This window comes from Castanea sativa, chromosome 5, assembly GCF_040712315.1.
Source record: "Castanea sativa cultivar Marrone di Chiusa Pesio chromosome 5, ASM4071231v1".
NCBI classification, from domain to species: domain Eukaryota; kingdom Viridiplantae; phylum Streptophyta; class Magnoliopsida; order Fagales; family Fagaceae; genus Castanea; species Castanea sativa.
Window position 1 is genome coordinate 19,998,992 of NC_134017.1, and position 23,341 is coordinate 20,022,332.

Consider the following 23,341-nt stretch of genomic DNA (forward strand, 5'->3'; position numbering starts at 1 on the left):
ATTAGTATGAAGGAAGTTAGTGTTGGGTGCGTGGCACCTAATGGGTCCAGCCCACTTGCTTGCCTCTTGTCAAAGCTCATTTATGAGTTTGTCTTCTCAAGCCTACAAAGTCAGACCTTGGTTTGATGCAAAGCTGAGCATGCATGGGAAAGTCTGACTTCTCTTAATGAGAAGTGATGCAAAGCTGAGTTAGAGTGTGAGACACGCTGAGGTGAAAAGAAAGAACAAGAAAAGAAAAAGAAAAGAAAAGAAAGGCCATTCGACCTTAGAGAAAAAGCTGAAGCAAGAGAGGGCAATTCGGCCATTGAGAAAAACACAAGTGAGAGCTTCAGGAGGTGCAGTCTGAAAAGATAGAGAGAAACACAGTGAGAGTGTGAGAGAGTGAAAAAGAAAAATGAAATTTTTTTTTGCTCAAGTTACACACAAGGAAGATAAATTGGTGGAGTTTTCATGGAGTTTTTGAGTGCTACAACCATGGAGAGTTGGAGTATTCAGAGGAAGATTTTGCTACTAGTTTTATGGTGAGATTGTATTTACTCCTTGAGATTTATTTGTTGTATATCCAATTTATTGTGGACTCAAGTTTAGCATAAACTTGATAGTTGTAATCTCTATTTCATAGTGGATATTTTTCGGAGCTGTCCCGTGATTTTCCCTTTACACTGGAGGGTTTTTCACGTAAGATTTGGTGTTCTTGTGTGGTTGTGTTTATGTCGTGCTTGCTGAAATTTTTTTTGTTTCCATAATATTGTTATTGCTTGGTAGTTATATATTTTAATTCACACAGACATAGAGGGGATTAGGATTTTTCCCCAACAAGTGGTATTAGAGCTTTTGGTTGCTTGGGTTTAATTGTCTTGTGTTGGATTAAATGGAGAATATGAATATGAATACTATAATTAAACTCTCGGTATCGAATTATTCGATATGGAGGCCAATGATGGAGGATGTCCTTTATTGCAAGGATTTGCATGACCCTATTGAGGGTGAGAGTGTCAAGCCTAGTGATATGTCAGATAGAGACTGAGAGAAATTAAATAGAAAAACTATTGGGTGTATTAGAAAATGCATTGACATTAGTGTTTTTCACCATGTGTCTCAGGAAATAAATGCAAAGGCTCTTTGGGAAAAATTAAGGAGTCTTTATGAAAGAAAAACAGCTCAAAATAAAGCTTTTATTCCTAGAAAGCTTGTGAATTTGAAGCTTAAAGAGGGTAAGTCCATTGCCGAGCACCTTCATGAGTTCCAAGACTTGGTTAATCAGATGGTTACAATGAAGCTAGTAATTGATGATGAGTTACAAGCTTTATTGCTTCTGAGTTCCTTACCTGACAGTTGGGAGGCTTTGGTAGTGTCACTTAGTAATTCTTCTCTGAATGGTGTGTTACAACTTGTCATGGTTAAATATAGTTTTCTTAATGAAGAAACTAGAAGAAAGGATATGGGCAAGGATATTGCACAAGCTCTTGTCATAGAGAACAAGGGGAGAAGTAAGAGTAGAAGTTCTAAAGGGCGAGGTAAATCCAGAGGTCGGTCAGAGTCGAAAGGAAAATTCAAGTGTTTTTACTGTGATAAAGAAGGTCACATAAAAAGAAATTGCAAGGCTTGAAAGAACAAATAGAAAGAGGATAAAAATTAGAAAAAGGTGGATGATGAGAACACTGCAGTTGTTATAGTGTTCGAAGATAAGGTCCTAGCCATAGGACAAGATGATTGTTGTATAGTTTCAGATCCTTATGTTGAATGGGTGATTGATTCAGCTGTTTCCTATCATGTCACTCCAAGAAAGGAGTTATTCACTTCATACAAAGCAGGAAACTTTGGGAGAGTGAAGATGGGCAATGATAGTTATGCCGACATTGTGGGAATTGGTGATATTTGTGATAGGACTAACACTAGATACACCCTGACTTTGACGGATGTGAGACATGTTCTGGATATTCACCTAAATTTGATTTCCACTCATGTTCTTGATAAAGAAGGTTATGGCAATTATTTCCGTGATGGAAAATGGAGGCTTAGCAAAGGATCATTGGTGTTTGCTAGAGGGAAAATTTGTTGTACACTTTACAAGACACAAGTAAAGTTGTGCAAGGATGTTGTTAGTGCAGCCCAGGAGGATTCTTCGCCTAACTTGTGACATAGGCAGTTGGCTCACATGAGTGAAAAAAGGGTTGCAGATTTTGGCAAAGAAGTCTCTCATTCCCTTTGCCAAACGTACGTCACTAAATCCTTGTGATTTTTTTTTTATTTGGTAAACAACATAGAGTTTCATTTAATATACCCTCTACTAGAAAACCCAATGTATTAGATCTTGTTTATTCTGATGTATGTGGTCCCATTGATGTTGAGACCTTAGGTGGCAATAAATATTTTGTTACATTTATTGATGATGCTTCACAAAAGGTGTGGGTTTATGTTTTGAAAACAAAAGACCAAGTATTTGAGCATTTCAAGAAATTCCATGCCATGGTGGAAAGAGAGAAAGGGAAGCCTTTGAAGTGTCTTCGTAGTGATAACGGAGGTGATTACACATCTAATGAATTCAAGAGTTACTGCTCCAAGAAATGCATTAGATATGAGAAGACAGTTCTTGGTACCCCACAGCAAAATGGTGTGGTAGAAAGGATGAACCACACTATTGTTGAGAAGATCAGATGTATGTTGAGAATGGCTAATCTGCCTAAGTCATTCTGGGGTGAAGCTGTTGTGACTGCATGCTACCTAATTAATAGATCTCTATCAGTTCATTTGGGTTTTGATATTTCAGAAAGAGTTTGGACAGGAAAATATGTTTCTTACTCTCACTTGAAGGTATTTGGGTGCAAGGCATTTGTACATGTGCCTAAGGAACAAAGATCGAAACTTGATAGCAAATCCACTCCTTGTATATTTGTTGGATATGGAGATGCAGAATTTGGCTACAATTTATGGGATCCTAAGGAAAAGAAAATGATCAGAAGTCAAGATGTAGTTTTTCATGAGAAAGAAAACTTGGTAGACTTTGAGAGAACTGAGAAGCCTAAAACTACAGTTGAAGGTGTTCCTGATCTTGCACCTACCTCTTCTTCCTTAGATAATGTCACAAATAGGGAAGAGGTATAAGACGAGAATTATGGTGATGAACCAACTGAATTTGATGTTGATAAGCCAGTAGGTGTTGATGGTGATGATGTGATAGATACAAATGGTGTTGAGCAGGGGGAGCAACCTCCTCCACTAGAGATGGTAGAACATCAAGTGAGAAGGTCTATTAGAGAGCGTCGTCCATCGACTAGATATCCCACTTCTGAGTATACTATGATTACTGAAGAGGGGGAGCTAGAAAGTTTTCAAAAAGTACAGTCTCATAAGGATAAGCAAATTTGGTTAAAGGCTATGCATGAAGAGATGAATTCTTTAAATAAGAATAAGACTTATGACTTGGTGGAACTTCCTAAAGGAAAGAAGGTACTGAGAAACAAATGGGTGTTCAAGCTAAAGAAAGATGGTGACAAGTTAGTGAAGTATAAAGCTTCATTGGTGGTCAAGGATTTCAGTCAGAAACAAGGGACTGACTTTGATGAGATATTCTCTCCAGTAGTCAAGATGAGTTCCATTCGGGTAGTTCTAGGATTAGTAGCTAGCTTGGATCTTGAGCTTGAGCAACTTGATGTGAAGACTGCTTTTCTTCATGGTGAGTTGAAAGAAAAAATCTACATGGATCAGCTAGAGGGATTCAAAGTGAAAGGGAAAGAACACATGGTTTGCAAGTTAAAGAAGAGTTTGTATGGCTTGAAGCAAGCTCCAAGATAGTGGTACAAGAAGTTTGACTCATTCATGGTGGGTCACGGGTACATGGGGACAAATGCAGGTCATTGTGTGTATGTTAGAAAATTTCTCAATGGTAAATTTGTTATTTGTCTACTATATGTAGATGATATGTTGATAGTAAGACAAGATGCATGTGTGATTGGAAATTTGAAAAAGGACTTGTTCAAGTCATTTGATATGAAAGACTTGGGTCCAGCAAGACAAATTTTGGGTATGCAGATTCTACGTGACAGGAAAGCTAAGAAGCTATGGTTATCACAAGAGAAGTATATTGAACGAGTTCTTGAAAGGTTCAATATGAAGCATGCCAAGCCAGTTAGTACACCTCTTGGTGCTTATTTCAAGCTAAGAAAGAAATCTTGTTCTTCATCCAAGGAAGAGAAAAAAAAGATATAGCATTAACTATTTATTCCTCAGCAATTGGGAGTTTGATGTATACTATGGTTTGCACACGACCAGATATTGCTCATGCAGTTGGTGTTGTCAGCAGGTTCATGATTAATCTTGGTAAAGATCACTGGGAAGCAGTGAAGTGGATTTTTTAGGTATTTGAGAGGTAGCTCTAAATTGTGCTTGACTTTTGGTGATTCTAAACCAGTTTTGAAGGGTTATGTAGATGCAGATTGGGCAGGTGACCTTGATGGTAGGAAATCTACATTGAGGTACTTATATACTTTTGCAAGGGGAGCTATATCATGGCAGTCAAGATTGCAGAAGTGTGTTGCCTTATCTACAACTGAAGCTGAGTACATTGCAGCTTAATGAAGCAGGTAAAGAGATGCTTTGGTTGAAACAGTTTCTCCAAGAATTGGGTTTGAAGCAAGATGGGTATGTAGTTAATTGTGATAGTCAAAGTGCTATAGACTTGAGCAAGAATTCTGTGTACCATTCACGCTCGAAGCACATTGAGGTGAGATACAATTGGTTGAAACTAGTTGTTGAACAACAGTCATTTGAATTAGAGAAGATTCACACAGATGAAAATCCAACTGACATGTTGACCATGGTTATGTCAAGAGAGAAGCTAAGGCTTTGTGTCGGGTTGGCCGGCATGAATTCTAACAGAAGAGTTGGGTTGAAGATCTCCTCCATAGTGGGCTAGAGGGGGAGATTGTTGGGTGCGTGGCACCTAGTGGGTCCAGCCCACTTGCTTGCCTCTTGTCAAAGCTCATTTATGAGCTTGTCTTCTCAAGCCCCACAAAGTCAGACCTTGGTTTGATGCAAAGCTAAGCATGCATGGGAAGGTCTGACTTCTCTTAATGAGAAGGGATGCAAAGCCAAGTTAGAGTGTGAGACATACTGAGGAGAAAAGAAAGAAAAAGAAAAGAAAGGCCATTCAGCCTTAGAGAAATAGCTGAAGCAGAGAGAGCTGAAGCAAGAGAGGGTCATTCGGCTATTGTGAGAAAAACAAAAGTGAGAGCTTCAGGAGGTACAGTCCGAAAAGATAGAGAGAAACACAGTGAGAGTGTGAGAGAGTGAAAAAGAAAAAGGAGACATTTTTTCTTTGCTCAAGTTACACACAAGGAAGATAAATTGGTGGAGTTTTCATGGAGTTTTTGAGTGCTACAACCATGGAGAGTTGGAGTATTCAGAGGAAGATTTTGCTACTAGCTTTGTGGTGAGATTGTATTTACTCCTTGAGATTTATTTGTTGTATATCCAATTTATTGTGGACCCAATTTTAGTATAAACTTGATAGTTGTAATCTCTATTTCATAGTGGATATTTTTTAGAGCTACCCCGTGGTTTTTCCCTCTACACCGGAGGGTTTTCCACGTAAGATTTGGTGTTCTTGTGTGGTTGTGTTTATGTGGTGCTTGCTGAAATTTTTTTTGTTTCCATAATATTGCTATTGCTTGGTAGTTATATATTTTAATTCACACATAGACATAGAGGGGATTAGGACTTTTCCCCAACAGTTAGTTCATGCAAGTTCGAGTGTTCGTCGATATTACGAAGCCCCTATGTCGAGGTAGGAAGATTGGGTTGAACAACGGTGAGGATAGCTGGGTTAGTTTCAAATATGAATGTCTGTCTAATCTATGTTATTGGTGCGGCCGTCTTACCCACCATGATAAGAGTGTTCACTGTGGTCAAAGCGGAAGGGACCAATGAAGGAGGGTGACCAACAGCTTGGGTCGTGGCTGAGAGCTAACACCCCAAACCTTTGGAAAAAAATGATAGTTCGTGTTGCGGGATATGAGGACGGGGAGAGTATAGATACTGAGGCAGTACTGAGAGTAGAGCCAAGAACTGGTTTGGTTGACATGGATGCAAGGGGGTCTATTGATCCTAAGGAGCTCCATATGGAATGCGGAGGCGACATCAGTGTCCATGCTTCTCCAGAGGGGGTATACACGACAGATATGGCAGACCAGCTCGCACAAGGGGTGTTACATAGAGCTTCGAGTTGAGAAGTTTCAAATTCTGAAATTGTTAACTCACCCGATTGTCTGGTTTCAGTGTAGGTTGCGGAAGTTTTTCCTACCAGTGATTTTCAGGTGCAATTGCAAGTTGTAGATGATGAACTAGACAAATTTGATCAGAGGGTAGACAAGAGTGTTGCAGGTTCAATTCCTATGTCAAGTGAAGTAGGTGCACGAGTTGTGGAATCAGCAGGCTTTCTGAAAAAATTATTCACATCCGCTGGGTCCAGTAAAAATGGTTCGGTGGTGTAGAAAGTGTCTAGGTGGGGAAGGTAGCAAAGTGTGAACTCTGGGGAGATGAAAACAATATTATCGAAGTAGATGAGGCAGAATTCAGATGAAGAAAGGGAGGAAGAGTGTGGTCACAGAAAGAAAAGGGCTTCAACAACTTTTATTCAATTGGCGGAGGCTGATGAGCAGCCCCGCCAATAGCCATGAAACTCTTAGCTTGGAACTATAAGGGGCTTGGAAACCACCGTGCAGTTTAGGAGCTTGTAGATATAGTACAAGTACAAGATCCCATGATTATGTTTTTGTCAAAACATATTCAGATAAGGAGCATATGAATTGGGTCCGTGATAGGATTTACTTTGAGGGCCGGGGTGTTTTACGGTTCCAAATGAGGGAAGAGAAGGGGGTTTGGCTTTACTTTAGAAGGCAGGCGCAAATGTTTGGGTGGATAGTTTTTCGAAGTACCATATTGATTCAATAAATAATGGTGGTTTGAAAAATACGTGGAGGTTGACTGGCTTTTATGGTGAACCTGAAACTAGAGTGAAGGGATGGAATATGCTAAGAATGTTAAGCTTTAAACCGAAACTCCCATGGTGTTGTTTTGGGGATTTCAATGAATTACTTGAGGTGCAAGATAAGAGAGGTGGTGCACCTAGGTCATATAATTTGATGTAGGCTTTTTGTGACGTTCTAGACCATTGTGGGTTTGTGGATTTAGGTTTCTCAAGTCTGGATTTCACTTGGCATGGCATTCGTAGGGGGGTTGATATGGGAGAGATTGGATAGGGGTGTTGCCAACTATGAGTGGTTAGATAAGTTCCCCATGGGAAGGATTAAACATCCTAACTACTTTACATTGGATCATAGGCCAATTCTCTTGTCACTGGATGAGAACGGAGAGCACCAAAGGTGGAGATAGAAACCTTTTCGTTTTAAAGCTATGTGGGTTGAGGATCCAGGATGCAAAGAGATAATTACTAGAGCGTAGGATTGTACTCCTAATGGTACACCCATGTATGCAGCTACTACAAAATTGAAGCGGTGCAAGAAATATCTGAAGGCATGGAGTTAGGATCATTTTGGGAATGTTTTGAGATGAATTAAATTGGAGAAAGAGAAGCTTTGGAGGGCAGAGGTAGCTTTGGCTAGCTCTGGTAATCTTGAGGAAGTAGTCCATTTGAAGAAAGAGTTTAATCGTTTGTATGACAAGGAAGAAAAGATGTGGCAACAGCAGTCTCAGATTCAGTGGTTGAAGGGCGTGATCAAAATACTAAGTTTTTCCATGGTTCGGCTACCTAAAGGAAGAGAAGAAATTTTATTAAAGGACTACGGGATGGGAATGGGAATGGGATGTGGCAAGAAGATGAGGAGGTAGTTTTGGCCCTTTTGATTGATTATTACTCTCAACTATTTACTTCCTCATCGCCTCATGATTTGGAACGTATTGTGGAAGGGGTTCAACCCATGGTATTAGAAGAGATGAGGGATGCTCTTGCTAAGCCCTACACTAGTGAGGAGGTTGGAGTTGCAATGAGGGAGATGGCTTCGCTTAAAGCCCTAGGTCCTGATGGTATGCCCCCTCTTTTCTTTCAAACTTATTGGACTGATGTAGGTATGAATATTACCTAGGCTGTGTTGTCTTGTTTGAATTCGGGCTCCATTCTTAAATCTATCAACCTTACTTTCATTACTTTGATCCCTAAAGTAAATAATCCAAATAGAGTTTATAATTTTAGACCCATTAGCCTTTGTAATGTAATTTATAAAATTGTTAGTAAGGTGATAGCTAATCGTCTTAAGTCTATGCTTATTTCTATTATTTCAGAGACTCATAGTGCTTTCGTGGCTGATAGATTGATTATTGATAATATCTTAATAGCCTTTGAATCTTTTCATCCTATGAAGACTTGCTGTACAGGAAAGAAAGGGTTCATGGAGATGAAATTGGATATGAGTAAAGCCTACGATAGGGTGGAATGGAATTTTCTTGAAAAATCCTCCTCAAATTGGGTTTTCAAGATTCTTGGGTGGCTCTAATTATGGAGTGTATTTCCACAGTGTCTTATTCTAGCCTGGTGAATGGGGAACCAAAGGGCCTAATTCAACCATTAATAGGTCTAAAACAAGGAGACTCTCTTTCTCCTTATTTGTTCTTGTTTTGTGAGGAAGGGTTAAATGCGCTATTTTGTAATGCCGCATCCAGAGGAGAGATTCAAGGATTTTCTATTTGTCGAAATGGACCTAAACTGACCCACCCCTTTTTTGTAGATGATTGTTCGATTTTTTGTAGATCTACCTTGGAGGAGTGTAACAAAATTCAAGAACTTCTTGCCTATTATGAAGTAGCTTCAGGCCAAATGATTAATAAGGAGAAAACTACCTTATTCTTTAGTAGGAACACGGATGAGCACTCCCAGGAGGCTATCAAAGTGGCTTTGAATGTGCTAGCTATTCAGCATTATGAAAAATATTTGGGTCTCCCTTCATTCGTGGGACGAAACAAGACGGCGTGTTTTATTCAGATCAAAGAAAGAATATGGGCAAGGATGCAAGGATGGAAGGAAAAGCTCCTATCTCAGGCTGGAAAGGAAGTCATGATCAAGGCTATGGTTCAATCTATTCCTGCCTACTCTATGAGTATTTTCAAACTCTCTGTTGGTTTGTGTAAAGATCTTGAGGCAATGATCAGGAAAAGTTGGTGGGGTAATGGTGATTTGAGGAAAATTCATTGGGTTAAATGGAGTTCACTATGTTCATCCAAATCTGTGGGAGGTATGGGTTTTCGTGATTTCTAAAAATTTAACAATGCTCTGCTAGCCAAACAAGTATGGTCCCTTCTTCATCAAAAAAAATACGCTTCCTTTTAAAGTCTTTAGTGCCAAATATTTTCCTACTGGTACTATCCTTGAGGCTCTTGTTCATCTGAAGTGCTCCTATGCCCGGAGGAGTATTTTGCAAGCTCGAGATGTTATTAATCAAGGGGAAATTTGGTGGGTGGGGAGTGGTCAATTAATAGATATTTGGAACCACCATTGGCTGCCCAACCTGGCTTGCAGCAGGATCATCTTCTTTCTCCCTCTTCATCTCATTCTACCATTCCAACTTCTGTTTCTTCTACTCTTGATGATACCATTCTTCAAGTCCATTATGAACTTGTTGATGATTTTCTTCATGATATTCCTGTTGAACCTCTTGAGCCTCTTGCTAATCCTATTCCCATTAAACAGTCCTCTAGTGCTTGTAAGAAGCCTTCCTATCTTTAAGATTTCCATTGTAACATGGTTACCTCCTCTCCCATTGCTTCTGTTCTCCAATTAGGTACTTCTCACCCCTTATCTTCTTTCCTTTCCTATCAATCCTTATCTTCTTCCTATAAATCCTTTTGTTGTTCCATCTCATCTATTGTTGAATCTACTCACTATTATCAAGAAATTACTAACCCTAAATGGCAGAGCCAATGGCTACTAAAATCGCAACTCTAGAAGCTAATAATACCTGGACCTTGACTAACCTACCTGCTGGCAAGAAGCCTATAGGATGTAAGTGGGTCTCTAGAGTCAAATACAAATCTAATGGCTCTGTGGAAAGGTATAAGGCATGGCTTGTTGCTAAGGGTTTTACTCAGAAAGAGGGTGTTGATTACACTGAAACTTTCTCACCAGTGGCCAAGATGGTTTATGTTAAATGTTTATTGGCAGTGGCTGCTGTTAAGGGTTAGTTTCTTGCCCAACTTGATATCAACAATGCTTTCCTCCATGGGGATTTGTCTAAGGAAGTTTAAATGGCTATTCCACCAGGGTTTCATAGCCAAGGGGAGCAGGTTTGTAGGTTGAACAAGTCTCTTTATGGACTTAAGCAAGCCTCTAGGCAGTGGTTTTCTAAGTTCTCTACTACCCTGATTCAAGAGTTGGGTTTTATACAATCTAAGGTTGATTATTCATGGTTTACTAGGCAAACAGATCAATCATTCTTAATCCTATTGGTTTATGTAGATAATGTGTTAATAGCTAGTGACAACAAAGATGAGATTGTCAGATTCAAGTTGTTACTAGATCAGAAGTTCAAACTGAAGGATTTGGGAGGCTTGAAATATTTCCTTGGCCTTAAAGTTGCTAGATCAAACCAAGGAATAGCCTTATGCCAAAGGAAGTATGTTCTTGAGCTGTTGAATGATGCAGTATATCTAGGGTGCAAGCCAACAAAGACACCAACGGAGCAAAACCTTAAGTTGAGTAAGTATGAGGGAGAGGAACTTAAGGATCCTCGTTTGTATAGAAGAATGATTGGTAGACTGTTGTATCTAACAATTACTAGGCCAGATATTACCTATGCAGTTCATAGGTTAAGTCAATACATGGCTAAGCCTAGAAAGCCTCAGTTAGATGTTGTATACAGGTATTACAATATCTGAAGAGTGAACCAAGGAAAGGCATCTTGTTTTTTTCAAAATTAGAACTGCATGTGAAGGGATTTGCAGATTCTGACTAGGCTGCATGTCTTGACATAAGAAGGTTAGTGACTGGCTATAGTGTATTGAATGGTTTCATGGAAATCAAAGTAGTAGTGCATTGTCTCAAGGTCTTCAATAGAGGCTAAATATAGGGCCATGGCTGTGGCTACATGTGAGATAGTTTGGATGTTGTATTTTCTAAGGGATATTGGAGTTCAACACAATAGAGAGGCTTTATTGTTTTGTGATAGCCAGGCTGCACTGCACATTGGATCAAATCCAGTGTTTCACGAAAGAACTAAGCATATAGAGATAGATTGTCATGTAATGAGGGATAAGGTGCTTGAAAAGGTTATCAAATTGATTCATGTTAGAATACATTGTCAATTGGCCGATTTGCTGACCAAGGCACTCAATTTCAATCAATTTTCCAACTTGATTTGCAAAATGGGAATGATTAATATTCATTCTGCAGTTTCCTTTGAGGGGGAGTATCAGAATGTAAAGCATGTTGAGCATAATGAGCATGACAGACATAACGGCTTGACAGAATCAGAACCAAGGCAAAACTGCAGAATTGAAGAAATTAAAGACAAGCAAGTGTAAAACGACAAGTAGCTTAAGGTGTTAAAGTTGTATGTAGTTTAGTCTATTTTATCAGTTGTAGATGTTAGTTGAGACACGTGAGAATGTTAGTTACTCTGTAGATTCACACGTGTATAGTTGGTTAGTTAGTTTTTGGCAGTTACTCTTTATTTTGTTTTCATTTCCTTTAGATACTCTAATAGTATATAAATCATGTACAATTCATTGATTGATTAATACAATTGAGAAAGTTTTCTTCCCTGTTTTCTGATAAGAAGTATCTTGCATGATACCTTGCATTACTATGTGTCTTCATGCATACATACATACATACATACATACATATATATATATATATATATATATATATATATATATATATATATATATTGTGCATTTTGTGTAATGCAAAATTGCCTTTTTGCACTTTTCAACTTACCTTCATTTGATCAAAATTGTTTATAAACATTTCTATTTTTTTGGAGAAAATGGCCCATTAGCCCTAACGGTTGAAGAATATAGTTAGTAAGCACTTGTTTGGAAGAATATGTAATACTAACATCTCGACTCTTATAGAGTCGATTTTCAGCCTATAAATCGACTCTTACATACTCGATTTACATGTTTTGATTAGATCTGATGTGGCGCTTTTCCATGTGGCGGCCACCTGGAAATCGACTCTTAGAGAGTCAATTTATATGCGAAGAATTAAATACTATTATATGCTGCCAGCTGGATGAACGGGAACTCCAAGTAGAAATCGAGTCTCATAGACTCGGTTTTTATAAAGGAAAATCGAGTCTCAGAGACTCGATTTTCAATGGTTGGTCCCCTTTCTACCACGTGGTTAGGGCAGCTTCTTTTTATCATACCATACCTATTTTTTGGGTTCTGCCGTTTGCCACACCTAAAAACCCAGCAGCTCTCTCTTCCTCTCTCACTCTCTCTCTCTCACTCTCATAGAAAACTTCAAATCAAACTCACCCTCCATTTACACATTCTCATGTCAAGTAAGGTTTTTATACACTCTCTCTAGTTGTTAGTTTTTTTTTTTTTTGAATAGTTGTTAGTTACATAGATGTAATGTTAGGGTTTTTTTATGGGTAATTGTTAGTTACATATATGTAATGTTAGGTTTTTTATGGGTATGTATCATTAGTTTTTTTGTTTGGTTTGTAATTTTTCTTTATATTTTTTATAGAATGATTTGAATATTTGTGCATTTAGTTTTTTTTTTTTTTTTTAATTTGAGTATGATTAATGAATTTTTTTTTTTGTTTAGAAACAAATGGTAATGATTGAGTATATATGTTAATGTGGGGTTTGTAGATGCATATGATGTAACAAGTTAGTGTATATATGCTAGGCTTTTTTTTATTTTTTTTATAAGAAGTAAAAAATATTTAAGATATATATTTGTATTGTTAGGCTTTTATCATGGCTATTTTGTTGTTGTTTGGTTTAATATTTGTTATTATCTTTTTGTTAGAATGATTTGAAATTTTGTAGTGGGGGTAAGTGTTGTCTTTAGTTTTTTTATTTGTTTGAGTATGAAATAATAATGATTGAGTGTGTTTGTAAGTGATGTGGAGTGAGTATATGCAAATGTGGGGTGTGTTGGATGTAAGAAGTTGTAATTTTCCTACTTTGAGTACATAAAAATGTTTTGTAATTGTGTTAAAATATGTCACTAACATATTACCCTTGACTAATAGGTTCACAATCTCTGAAGAATATTGACATAAATGTATACTACGGTGGTCCCCTTTTCAATCCTGAACAGATTAACGGATTCCCATTTCAAGGGCCGAGTATCGAATGCTATTACATGATGATACGTCGTAAGTTGAAGACATTAAATGATTTGAAGATGAAAATGATGAAAGAATTGAGTTTGAGCCCTACTTGTTATGACATAAATATTATTTATCGTTACCCACAAGAAGTCCTTCATGAGCGGATAAATTACAAGTACATGGCGATCAAAGAAGATAAACATGTAAAGGTCATGTTTAATAGAATCCATAAAATGCCCCAAGTAAATGCTGCTGAGTTGTACGTAAGTTCCGAGCCGCTTGCAGAAGTTGATGTCGAGGAGTTGCAGCAACAAACAACTACATCTTTGCAATTAAACGATGGATGCACTACAATGGGAGGTTACACATTCCCATCTCAAGATTATGCTGCCAATACTAGTGAAACACTTCAACCTCAAGAGACATATTTAGGGGTGGAGGACGAAGATCATTTTGTGAATAATGATGAAAATCTCGATGATATGGATGAGTACGAAGAGAGGATTGAGCGAGGCGACTTTGAGAAGGATGTGGATGACCATGAACTTGCTTCCAATTTTGAAGAGGAAAATATAAAGTGCCATGATGAAGATGATGCGGACGATGATATTGGTGTCCAGCATGTTACAAATACGACCACTGCCTACACACCTCCTGCCGAGTCATTCTCCGCAAATACTTGGGAAAATATGGTTGATCCTTCACGTCTTCAGATACCATTTGTTTCTACTTGGGAAGATGGGATGCATTTTAATAAAGGGTTGACTTTTGCAAATAAAGAGGCGGTGAAGCGTGCATTGATAATATACGCAGCAAAGGATAATAGAAATTTTATAATCCGGAGGTCGACCAAAACTAAATTGTGCGCCGCGTGCATTGACACCAACTGCAAGTGGTACGTTGGGGCATTCATGAAGGCTAAATTAAATGGTCTGTGGATGGTCACGTCTTATGTGGGTCCACACAGTTGTATACCCTTTGGCCTGCAAAGAGACGGTAAAATGATGGATTCTAATTTTGTTGCATCAGAAATTGTGGGGAAATTGCGACAAAATCACACTGCTCGTATTGAAGAGCTCCGGGGCCACATAGATACTAAGTATAATCATAAGCTCTCTTACTATAAGGTATGGGATGCAAAACAAAAGGCAATTGCTAAGATATTTGGAGATTGGGAGGAGTCTTACCAAAGGTTGCGAAAGTTGTTGTTGGCATACTTGGATCAGGATTCGGGTACCCAGTACAGCTATTGGACCATACCTAGCCCCATAGACGGTACTACGTTACTGCGCTATGTATTTTGGGCATTCGCTCCATGCATTGCTGCATTTAGATATTGCAGGCCAGTGATCAGTATTGATGGGACTCATTTGTATGGTAAATATCGAGGGGTGTTGATGATTGCAATGGCAACGGATGCTAACCAAAAGGTTTTGCCTCTCGCCTTTGCTGTTGTGGACAAGGAGTCAGGGGCTAGTTGGGGGTGGTTTTTAGAGTGTCTCAGGAATTCGATAGGGCATGTGATACCTAACGAGGGCATTTGCATTATTTATGACCGACATAAAGGTATCAAATGCGCCATTGCTGAGTGGCCTTTAGGTGATGATGGAAAGTTACAGGTACATCACCGATATTGCCTTCGACATGTTGCTAGCAACTTCAACACACACACTTTGATGACCCGACTCTAAAGGCATTGGCCTTGAAAGCTGGATATGCGACTCATGACGCTAAATTTAAGTCCATAATGCAAACTATTAAGGATGTCGAGATTAATGCACTGAGGAGGGTAGACCCTGATGATCCCCATCTTGAACGCTATATGCCATACACATATCTAATGAGTGAGGATGTGGAGAAATGGACCCAGTCACATGATGGTGGAAGACGTTACGGGGCAATGACAACCAATATCTCTGAGTGCTTTAATGGGGTACTTAAAGGTGCCCGCGGTTTGCCCATTGCTGCAATGGTTGAGTTCACTTGGTGCAAACTTGTTGCATATTTCCATGATCGACATAAACAAATTACTTCTGATCGCTCTCAAGGTAAGGTGTGGAGTGATTATGCAATGGGGATCTATAACACAAATTTGCAGAAAACTTCAGGACACACTGTGCGGGAATTTAATCATGAAACTGGTGTATATCAAGTGGTTACCCCGTACAACGACCATAGAGGTGGAGGGGGAAACCACAGTCATGAAGTGCGCGTATTTGCTAGAACATGTGGTTGTGGAAAGTGGCAAAACATTAAAATCCCTTGTTCACATGCAATTAAAGTTTTGCAACAATTGCATCTCAATGCGACTAGCTATATTGACCCATGTTACAGTTTGGAGAACGTCATTCACACATATTCACATCAATTTGTGGTGCCAATGTCAGAGTCATTGTGGAGGGACGTTCGCGGACCACGGTGGGTGCCTGACCCAAGTCTGTTGCGGGCCAAAGGTCGCCCTGTGAAGTCAAGAATAAGAAATGAAATGGATGGGGTACGGCGAAAACGGGGAAGCCGGAACCCAGATTCGGACTTGAGGGAGATTCAACCGAGGCAGCGATGCGGAGTTTGTCATGAAGAGGGGCATAACTGCAGAAGATGTCCCAATTCCCTTGGGGGTTCGACAAGCGGTTCCCGTGGGGCTTCGACAGGCGGTAGTGCTACAAACTAGGCAAGTGCCTTTGTTGTTTTGATATAATATGCTCAGAATCTTATTTGGTTTTTGTTCTTCGCATTTAGGAACTAACAACTGCATTTTAATGTTTTTCAGGCGAGCGGAGGCTCGATTTTGGAATGGCATTGTACGTGGGAGTTATAGTTATCTTCGGTATGGACAACAAGTGTTAGGCAACTATGTAGACTATGTTGTATCGACTTAGTTGTTATTTTGTTTATTACTGAATGTTGTTGTAATTAAAGCAGTAGCTATCCATTGTACTCGTTACATTAGTTGCGTTGTACAGCTTTTTTGGCTATAATGCCAGCAATTGTACTACTTTGGCATTAGTAGCACTTACTTCGGCAAGTTAAACCACAGGGGCCTTGTTTGAAGCAATGATAGCTAGTTATCAAATTGTATGCCGGATGTACACAGCCTTAAATTTGTATGGTCTGTACCTAAGAGGGCAACTATATTGCCCATGCCCAGTAAGTAATTAATGTTTGAATACATTGCCCATGTGTTGTGCTCTGGATTTGGTTTACAGTTGCAGGGGGGAAGGAAAAAAAATTTCTGGTATACTGCTGCAGGGCATGCCAAGGCCTTGGCTGCGTGCCTTGGCCTTGGCTGCTGCGTGCCCATGCCTTGGCCTTGGCAGCATGCCCATGGGGGCTGCCTTGGCCTTGGCTGCATGCCCTACCTTAGCCTTGGCAGCACGCCCATGGGGGCTGCCTTGGCCTCGGCTGCACGCCATGCGCCTTGGCCTTGGCTGCTGCATGCACATGGGGGCTGCCTTGGCCTTGTGCATGCCTTGGCCTTGGCAGCGTGCCCATGGGGGCTACCTTGGCCTTGGCAGCACGCCCATGGGGGCTGCCAAGGCAGCCAGGCCCTAGGCAGCCCCCATGTGCATGCAGCAGCCAAGGCCAAGGCGCATGGCGTGCACAGCGTGCCCATGGGGGCTACCTTGGCCTTGGCAGCACGCCCATGGGGGCTGCCTTGGCCTTGGCTGCATGCCCTGCCTTGGCCTTGGCAGCACACCCATGGGGGATGCCTTGGCCTCGGCTGCATGCCATGCGCCTTGGCCTTGGCTGCTGCATGCCATGTGCCTTGGCCTTGGCTGCTGCATGCACATGGGGGCTGCCTAGGGCCTGGCTGCCTTGGCCTTGTGCATGCCTTGGCCTTGGCAGCGTGCCCATGGGGGCTACCTTGGCCTTGGCAGCACGCCCATGGCTGCCTTGGCCTTGGCTGTGTGGGCCTTGGCCTTGGCCTTGGCAGCACGCCCGTGGGGGCTGCCTTGGCCTTGGCTGCTTGCCTAGGAAGACTAACAGGAAAAAAAAAAAAAACAACCCAGTAGAAATCGAGTTACAAAAACTCGATTTGTATACGACTTATTTACGAAAATACCATTGAGATAGAAATCGAGTGTCAGAGACTCGATTTTTACTGGGAATTTTTCCAGTGGCAATTGCCCGTAAATATTTTTCAACTCTCTGCCTGGCGTACTCGCTGGTAGGGAACTCGAGTTCCACTGATGGAAATCGAGTGTCTAATACTCGACTTCCAATCGAATGGCATAATGGTAATACTGGTAGTACAAATCGAGTTACAAAAACTCGATTCATATAAGACTTATTTACGAAAATACCACTGAGTTAGAAATCGAGTGTCATAGACTCGATTTCCACTGGGAATTTTTCCAGTGGCAATTGCCTGTAAATATTTTTGAACTCTCTGCCTGGCGGACTCGCTGCTAGGGAGGTCGAGTACTAAATATATAACTCGAGCTTCTAACACTCGATTTAGAATGTAAATCGATTGTTTAATACTCGATTTATGTAACTTATTTTTTTAATTTTTTTTAATCGCAGAACTATAAAAAGGTGATTTAACGAAATTCTGCGAAATTCTATGTAAAGAAATGGAGGTGATGTGGAATCTGGTGCATGTCAAAAGAGTGTTCAAAAATAAAAAGGTTTTCTCAACACCTTGAAAATTGTTTAAAAAAGATTTATAGGAAAAATATAATTTATGCACCTTAAAAAAACATGGAATTTGTAGAATATATGGTTGTTCACACTTAATCTTTTATTGTCACATTTAACAATGAAGTATGACAATTACAAAATCAGAGAAGTATGAAATTCCCAAATAAAAATCTGTATCCAAGTTTTTTATTTTATGCACGATCTTTTTTTTTTCTTCCTTTTTCTTGTTTTATTCCTCATAAAGTATCGAAGTTGACTGTGCATAAAATGGTTGGAAGTATGAAACACTAAAAGAAAATTTTATCACAAAAGAGAGAAAAAAACAAGATTGCCTTGGAATAGCCAAATTTACCACGCTGGAATTCTCCATTACAAGCCACCAAACATTGTAACCATTATTTGCTAGATGGTACATTGTAACCATTAAAAAACAGGTACTAAACATAAAAATAGCATTCAAACGCCACTCATCTCAACAAATCATGCTCTACGTATTCAAATATTTGCGTTCATATTCATGATAGAATCACAAGGCTGGTACAGTTTAAGTGCCAACAGAAAAATGAGAAAAAATATTTAAGTAATGTGACAACAGAAAACGGCTTAAAGCAGCTCACTAAGAATTTTGAATAGCCAAAAAGGGAAAGTATACCATCTATGAACTTTAAAATTCAAGAAGAAGAAGAAAAAAACACTATTTCTCAACACTACAAGTAACAGTTTCACAATTCCAGCTTAATTTTCTGTCAAGCATTACCAAATAAAGGTTTCATATGTTTTTGCACAAAATCCAAACTGTCCGAAAGTGAGTATTTGTAACTTCTTTCATTGCAGAAGCAAAACCAAAGGAGTTAGAGAGAGAGAAACATGAAATTCCAAGAGAAATCACAAAGCAGTCATGAGGGCTGTCTTCTCTTCAAATCCCATCATCTTTGACCCAATTCTCCTCCCATACCTCAAGCTTGCCTCATCAATATCATGACATTCTTCTTCCACAGAACTTTTGAATCCAATTAAATCATCAAAGCCCAATAATTCAAGCAAAATTGAAATGATGTTACTGTCCTATTTCCCAAATTCAACGCCCATGATGAAACCTATCTCATAAGGTTTCTGCTTGGAACCACGGCACATGGAAATCACACTCTTCTTAGACTTCACATAGTCTCTCTCTAAAAATTTGTAACAAGTAGAATATTCACAAATGCTGTTCCTGAATTAAAAAAAAAATAAGAAAAAAAAAAAAAAAGATCAAAGATCAAAGAGCAAATTAGAAAGAAAAAAATTACTTATAGAAAATTACACAGAAACACAAACACACGAAGAAAGAGCTCCACTCTGATAAACATATTTAACATATACTAATAGATAAATAAATATTCAAGAATTTATTCATTTAGCCATATATTCATAAAACTATCATCCAAATTCAAGCCAATATGGTTAGGACCATGAATGCTAACCAGTGCTCCCAAAATCTTAAGGTGTTACGAAGAGGCGAATCAAAGTCTGTATCCAATGGCAGCAGAGCAAAGCCCCACGTCAATACATGTTGCAGGTGGGCATGAGGGTCTTCACAGTGCGTTGGTAGACTGCATCAATTAACTGGGCTGTAAAGCACTGATGCCACGGGATCTCCCATACGGCTACATGACAGTGAAACGTCAGGGCGATTGCTGAAAATTCCAACACGTGAAACAGAACTTTGTCACAATAACAAGAAACACAACCAAACATTTTCTCATAGGAACCAAAGATACACTAAGCATATCAACAAAACCATGAGATTCAAAACTAAAATTACTTCCTTCTCATACATTTTCGTAGCAACCAACCAAGATGCTTTAACCATTCATAAATTACAATGGAAAGCCTCATATCCAATTTCTCTTTTCGATTCATTAATTCATTAATTATCTTTTTTTGTTTCTTATATGTTTTAACAGACAAAAAATGATATACAAAAAAAGAATCATACTATTAAAAAAAAATCAATCAAATGGCCCTAAATGTAGTAGAGAGATTCAGAAAGAGAAAAAAGAAAGAAAAAAAAAAGTCCCACACCACACACCGTCAGAAACAATAGGAAACCAACAATAGGAAACCAAAAAAGTCCCACATTAACTACAGAGAGCATAAAACTTCAAAATAGTATAGAAGTGTTAAATAATGAAAACCTTGTTCCCACTATCTCCAATGAATTCACCGTTCTGATGTTTGAAAGTTCTGGTTCTGTCTCAACTTTAATCATTGAAGGTCGAACTTGAATTGTTCTAGGAGGAAGCTACAAAATTTGAATATAGAAAATGACCAAAGTATGCAATATTAAAAGCAAAAAAAGGAAACTAGATCAAAACCAGTCAGAAAAAAAAATAATAATAATAAAGAGCATCACCCGCCAATCATTGCAGTCATTTAGGACATTTAATAACTAGAACATATTAGATACGAAAGCCGAAACCAGAATTCTTTACACTGAAGTGAGAAGCATAATGTATTTCACTAACATTAGAGTATAAGTAGCTAAATTTTACAAAATTATTAGACACAGAGCTGCAAGTTGGAGGTTGAATGATACTGAATTATAAGAACTTTTCATCGTGCGAGTATTAAACAGAAGTCAGAGGTGATTTCCACTAGCACTATAGCAGCCAAAAATAATAATTAATCAAACTAATCTAAAATTAGATATCTTCACAAGTGAGGCACATAGTTGATACATGGTTAAACTGTTAGAGTTACTGTTGTTATTTTTTCCATTCGCTTGTTATTACACATTAGCGAGGAGTATTCTAGTAATCTTGCCATATCGCAGTAATATAAATATGTGCTAACCTTTCTCTCTTTTCTCTGTCTCTCTAACTTCTCTTCCTCTTTCTTCTCTTTTAACCATAATTTTCATATTTTACAATTCAACTAAAACCAACAACAGTAGAGTCATGTTAAACTTTTAAGACTCGACTTTGCTAAGCTCATTTGCAGCCCTATCCATCAGCACTAGCTTGGGGAAAAAAATTATATTCTTGTTAGGCTCAGGAAGTGTGTTTAGGGTTAATTAATTTACCCTAACAACGCTGACTCAAAATTTCTGCATCTGTGGTGTTAGGAGCATAATTGTTTTCAGTTAAAGTTGGATCCTTTGGAATTAAATCTTTGTTCAAGTAAGAACGAAGTCAACGCTCAAGTGAGTACCAAAAAGAAAGTACCTTTTTTATTGACCAAAAGGGTTCCCTTAACAGCACAACCATTGTTAAAGAGACGGAACTGGATTAGCAAAGGCTGGAAAACAAATAATAATTGAAATGGAAATGAATTCCAAACCCAAAATAACCACACACACACACTAGTAAAGGCTCCAAAAGAGAAGGAAACACCAGTTTTTGATCAACATACTGGTTCTTGAGCTTTAGATTCTTGCCGTTGCATTGCCAAAAGATTACTTTCAAGTTCAACAATTCTGGGATTTGTCTGACATTATTAAAGAGACCATTAATCAAATGATAAGTTATGTACACAGAAAAAAAATTTCAACTTAACTAGATTCATAGAAGACAAGAAATTTCATTGAAAAGATAATTCTAAGATCATACCATGCAAAGTACATCTTCAATTGTTTGGATATTAACAGATGCTAAATCAACTTCTACCTTTGTAGTCTTGGACAAGATCAGAGAAAACCTGACTTCACAGTAAAAGTAACTTTCAAATCATTATAAAAAATTCTTAGATATGGCTCTCAAAAGACTCATTGGATTGTCAACATACCTAGCCATATAATTGGCCACACTAGGCAATCGATGTGCATGCATGAATGAAGACCTTGCTTCATAAACCTTTTCAATTGACTCCATACGAATGAAAAAACACTTGACAGATGAAGAAGTTGGGTCTTTTTTGTTTCCTTCTTTGCCTCCATCCTTAAACACTAATCAATATAAAGAAAACATAAATTACACTAGATCTTTTAACAAGTCAAAATTGAAAAGACACATGTTCTATCTGTTAACATGTCACTGGCAACAAAACGATTAACTTGCCTCAAGGGAAAAGAGCTTGTCAAACAAAACCACAGTAATTGTGGAAAAGTGATACATGTGTCAAAGTTGCTTACAAATCAATTGTACTTTCTAGAATTCTTTTCACACTAGCTGCACATCCTCCACACGTCATTCCCTGCCATACACACACAACACAGAAACACAACCAATAATAAATATAAGACAAATATATGAAGTATGTGCCTATATAACATAGAAATCTGTGTCTCAGTTCAGTGTATAATTACCTTTTTTGAACCTTACGCCGTCGCGTATAATGAGGAGGAGGTCTTGCATGTCCTTCGTCAGATACCTCAGGCCCAGCATTGTGTCCATGTTTGTGCCCTCCTGTCCCACAAGGAGGTGCCTTTGCTATGCGTTTCGGCCGACCTCCTGCCTCTGCAGGTAACCCAACAGGCTGCTCAACGTGAACATGGGATGGGTCAATGCCCGAAGAAGGGCCAGTGGATGTACTGTGGGAGGGTGGCTGCGAGTGCATGTCAGGAGGGGTTAGATCAAGACCCAAGTCGAAGGAAGGAATGGGTGACAGCTCAGGAAATGACCGTGGGGTAGGTGGACGGATGTCAGACCCAGGACATGGATGTGGAGTGGGTGAAGGGATGGTGGTGGGGCTAGAGGATGGATGTGGGATGGGTGAGGGGATGGTGGGGCTAGGGGATGGATGTGGGATGGGTGAGGGGATGGTGGGGCTAGGGGATGGATTTGGGGTGGATGGGTGGGGATCGGGGGTAGGGACAACTCTCGGGGTAGCAACAGACGAACGAGACCCACGTCCGACGAGAGCTCTGCTTGTGCTTGGGCTTTGAGTAGGCGCTGCCGCAGGAGTAGCTGCCTCTTCATTCGGGGCCTCAGGGATAGGAGCTTGTACACGGCCAATCTCCTGCACTGGATTTAGCACATCAGTAATGTCCTTGTGGTCCTCGGTGCCCACTGGGTGACGCCTCAACAAACGGGCATATCCTTCAATCTGACATGAATAAAGCCAGGTATATTAGTAATGCAATACCAGGTATATTAGTAATTCAATCGATAATAAAATAAACATTGGTTTTGAATTGGTTCTGCTAGTAATAATTGCAAGTTATAGAGTAGACAAAATGCTAATTAAAAATTCAACAGATAGAAAAGTTACCATTATAATCAATCTAGCACCGAGGACATTGATGAACCTCCGAGTTACCCTTTTGTACCAATCAAAGTACTCGTGTTGTGGAGGCATATCACCAAGCACTGCTTCACAACGCTGTTGAAGGCGACTACCCCACTCTGTAATATGCGCAGCATGTTTCCGCATCCAATCAACACCAACCTTCCCCCTCAAATCAATGGCATGAA

The 23,341-nt window shown here is 39.3% G+C and overlaps 3 protein-coding genes across 3 annotated transcripts; 2 read left to right on the forward strand and 1 right to left on the reverse strand.

Moving 5' to 3' along the window:
- The first annotated feature begins 4,253 nt into the window (after positions 1-4,253).
- LOC142634879 (secreted RxLR effector protein 161-like) lies at positions 4,254-4,575 on the forward strand. Its single transcript, XM_075809128.1, has 2 exons — positions 4,254-4,320; positions 4,412-4,575. Exons 1-2 carry the CDS (start codon positions 4,254-4,256, stop codon positions 4,573-4,575), a joined length of 231 nt encoding a protein of 76 aa, XP_075665243.1.
- A 10,135-nt stretch (positions 4,576-14,710) lies between these two features.
- LOC142634881 (uncharacterized) lies at positions 14,711-16,183 on the forward strand. Its single transcript, XM_075809129.1, has 3 exons — positions 14,711-14,923; positions 15,067-15,722; positions 16,075-16,183. Exons 1-3 carry the CDS (start codon positions 14,711-14,713, stop codon positions 16,181-16,183), a joined length of 978 nt encoding a protein of 325 aa, XP_075665244.1.
- A 6,046-nt stretch (positions 16,184-22,229) lies between these two features.
- On the reverse strand, positions 22,230-23,225 carry LOC142633837 (uncharacterized). The gene is made up of 2 exons (XM_075808086.1): positions 23,139-23,225; positions 22,230-22,973 (listed from the first exon to the last, which is right to left on the reverse strand). The coding sequence occupies exons 1-2, from the start codon at positions 23,223-23,225 to the stop codon at positions 22,230-22,232; spliced, it is 831 nt and encodes a 276-aa protein (XP_075664201.1).
- Positions 23,226-23,341: the final 116 nt, after the last annotated feature.

Bases quoted from the DNA above. Each gene is read 5' to 3' on its own strand.
- LOC142634879 (XM_075809128.1), top strand. From the start codon at position 4,254: ATGGTTTGCACACGACCAGATATTGCTCATGCAGTTGGTGTTGTCAGC. The intron at 4,321-4,411 runs GTAAAGATCACT...ATTCTAAACCAG, and splicing joins CAGGTTCATGATTAATCTTG to TTTTGAAGGGTTATGTAGAT.
- LOC142634881 (XM_075809129.1), top strand. From the start codon at position 14,711: ATGGCAACGGATGCTAACCAAAAGGTTTTGCCTCTCGCCTTTGCTGTT. The intron at 14,924-15,066 runs GTACATCACCGA...CAAACTATTAAG, and splicing joins GTGATGATGGAAAGTTACAG to GATGTCGAGATTAATGCACT. The intron at 15,723-16,074 runs GTGGGTGCCTGA...AATGTTTTTCAG, and splicing joins AGGGACGTTCGCGGACCACG to GCGAGCGGAGGCTCGATTTT.
- LOC142633837 (XM_075808086.1), bottom strand. From the start codon at position 23,225: ATGCCTCCACAACACGAGTACTTTGATTGGTACAAAAGGGTAACTCGG. The intron at 22,974-23,138 runs GTAACTTTTCTA...TATTCATGTCAG, and splicing joins GTGCTAGATTGATTATAATG to ATTGAAGGATATGCCCGTTT.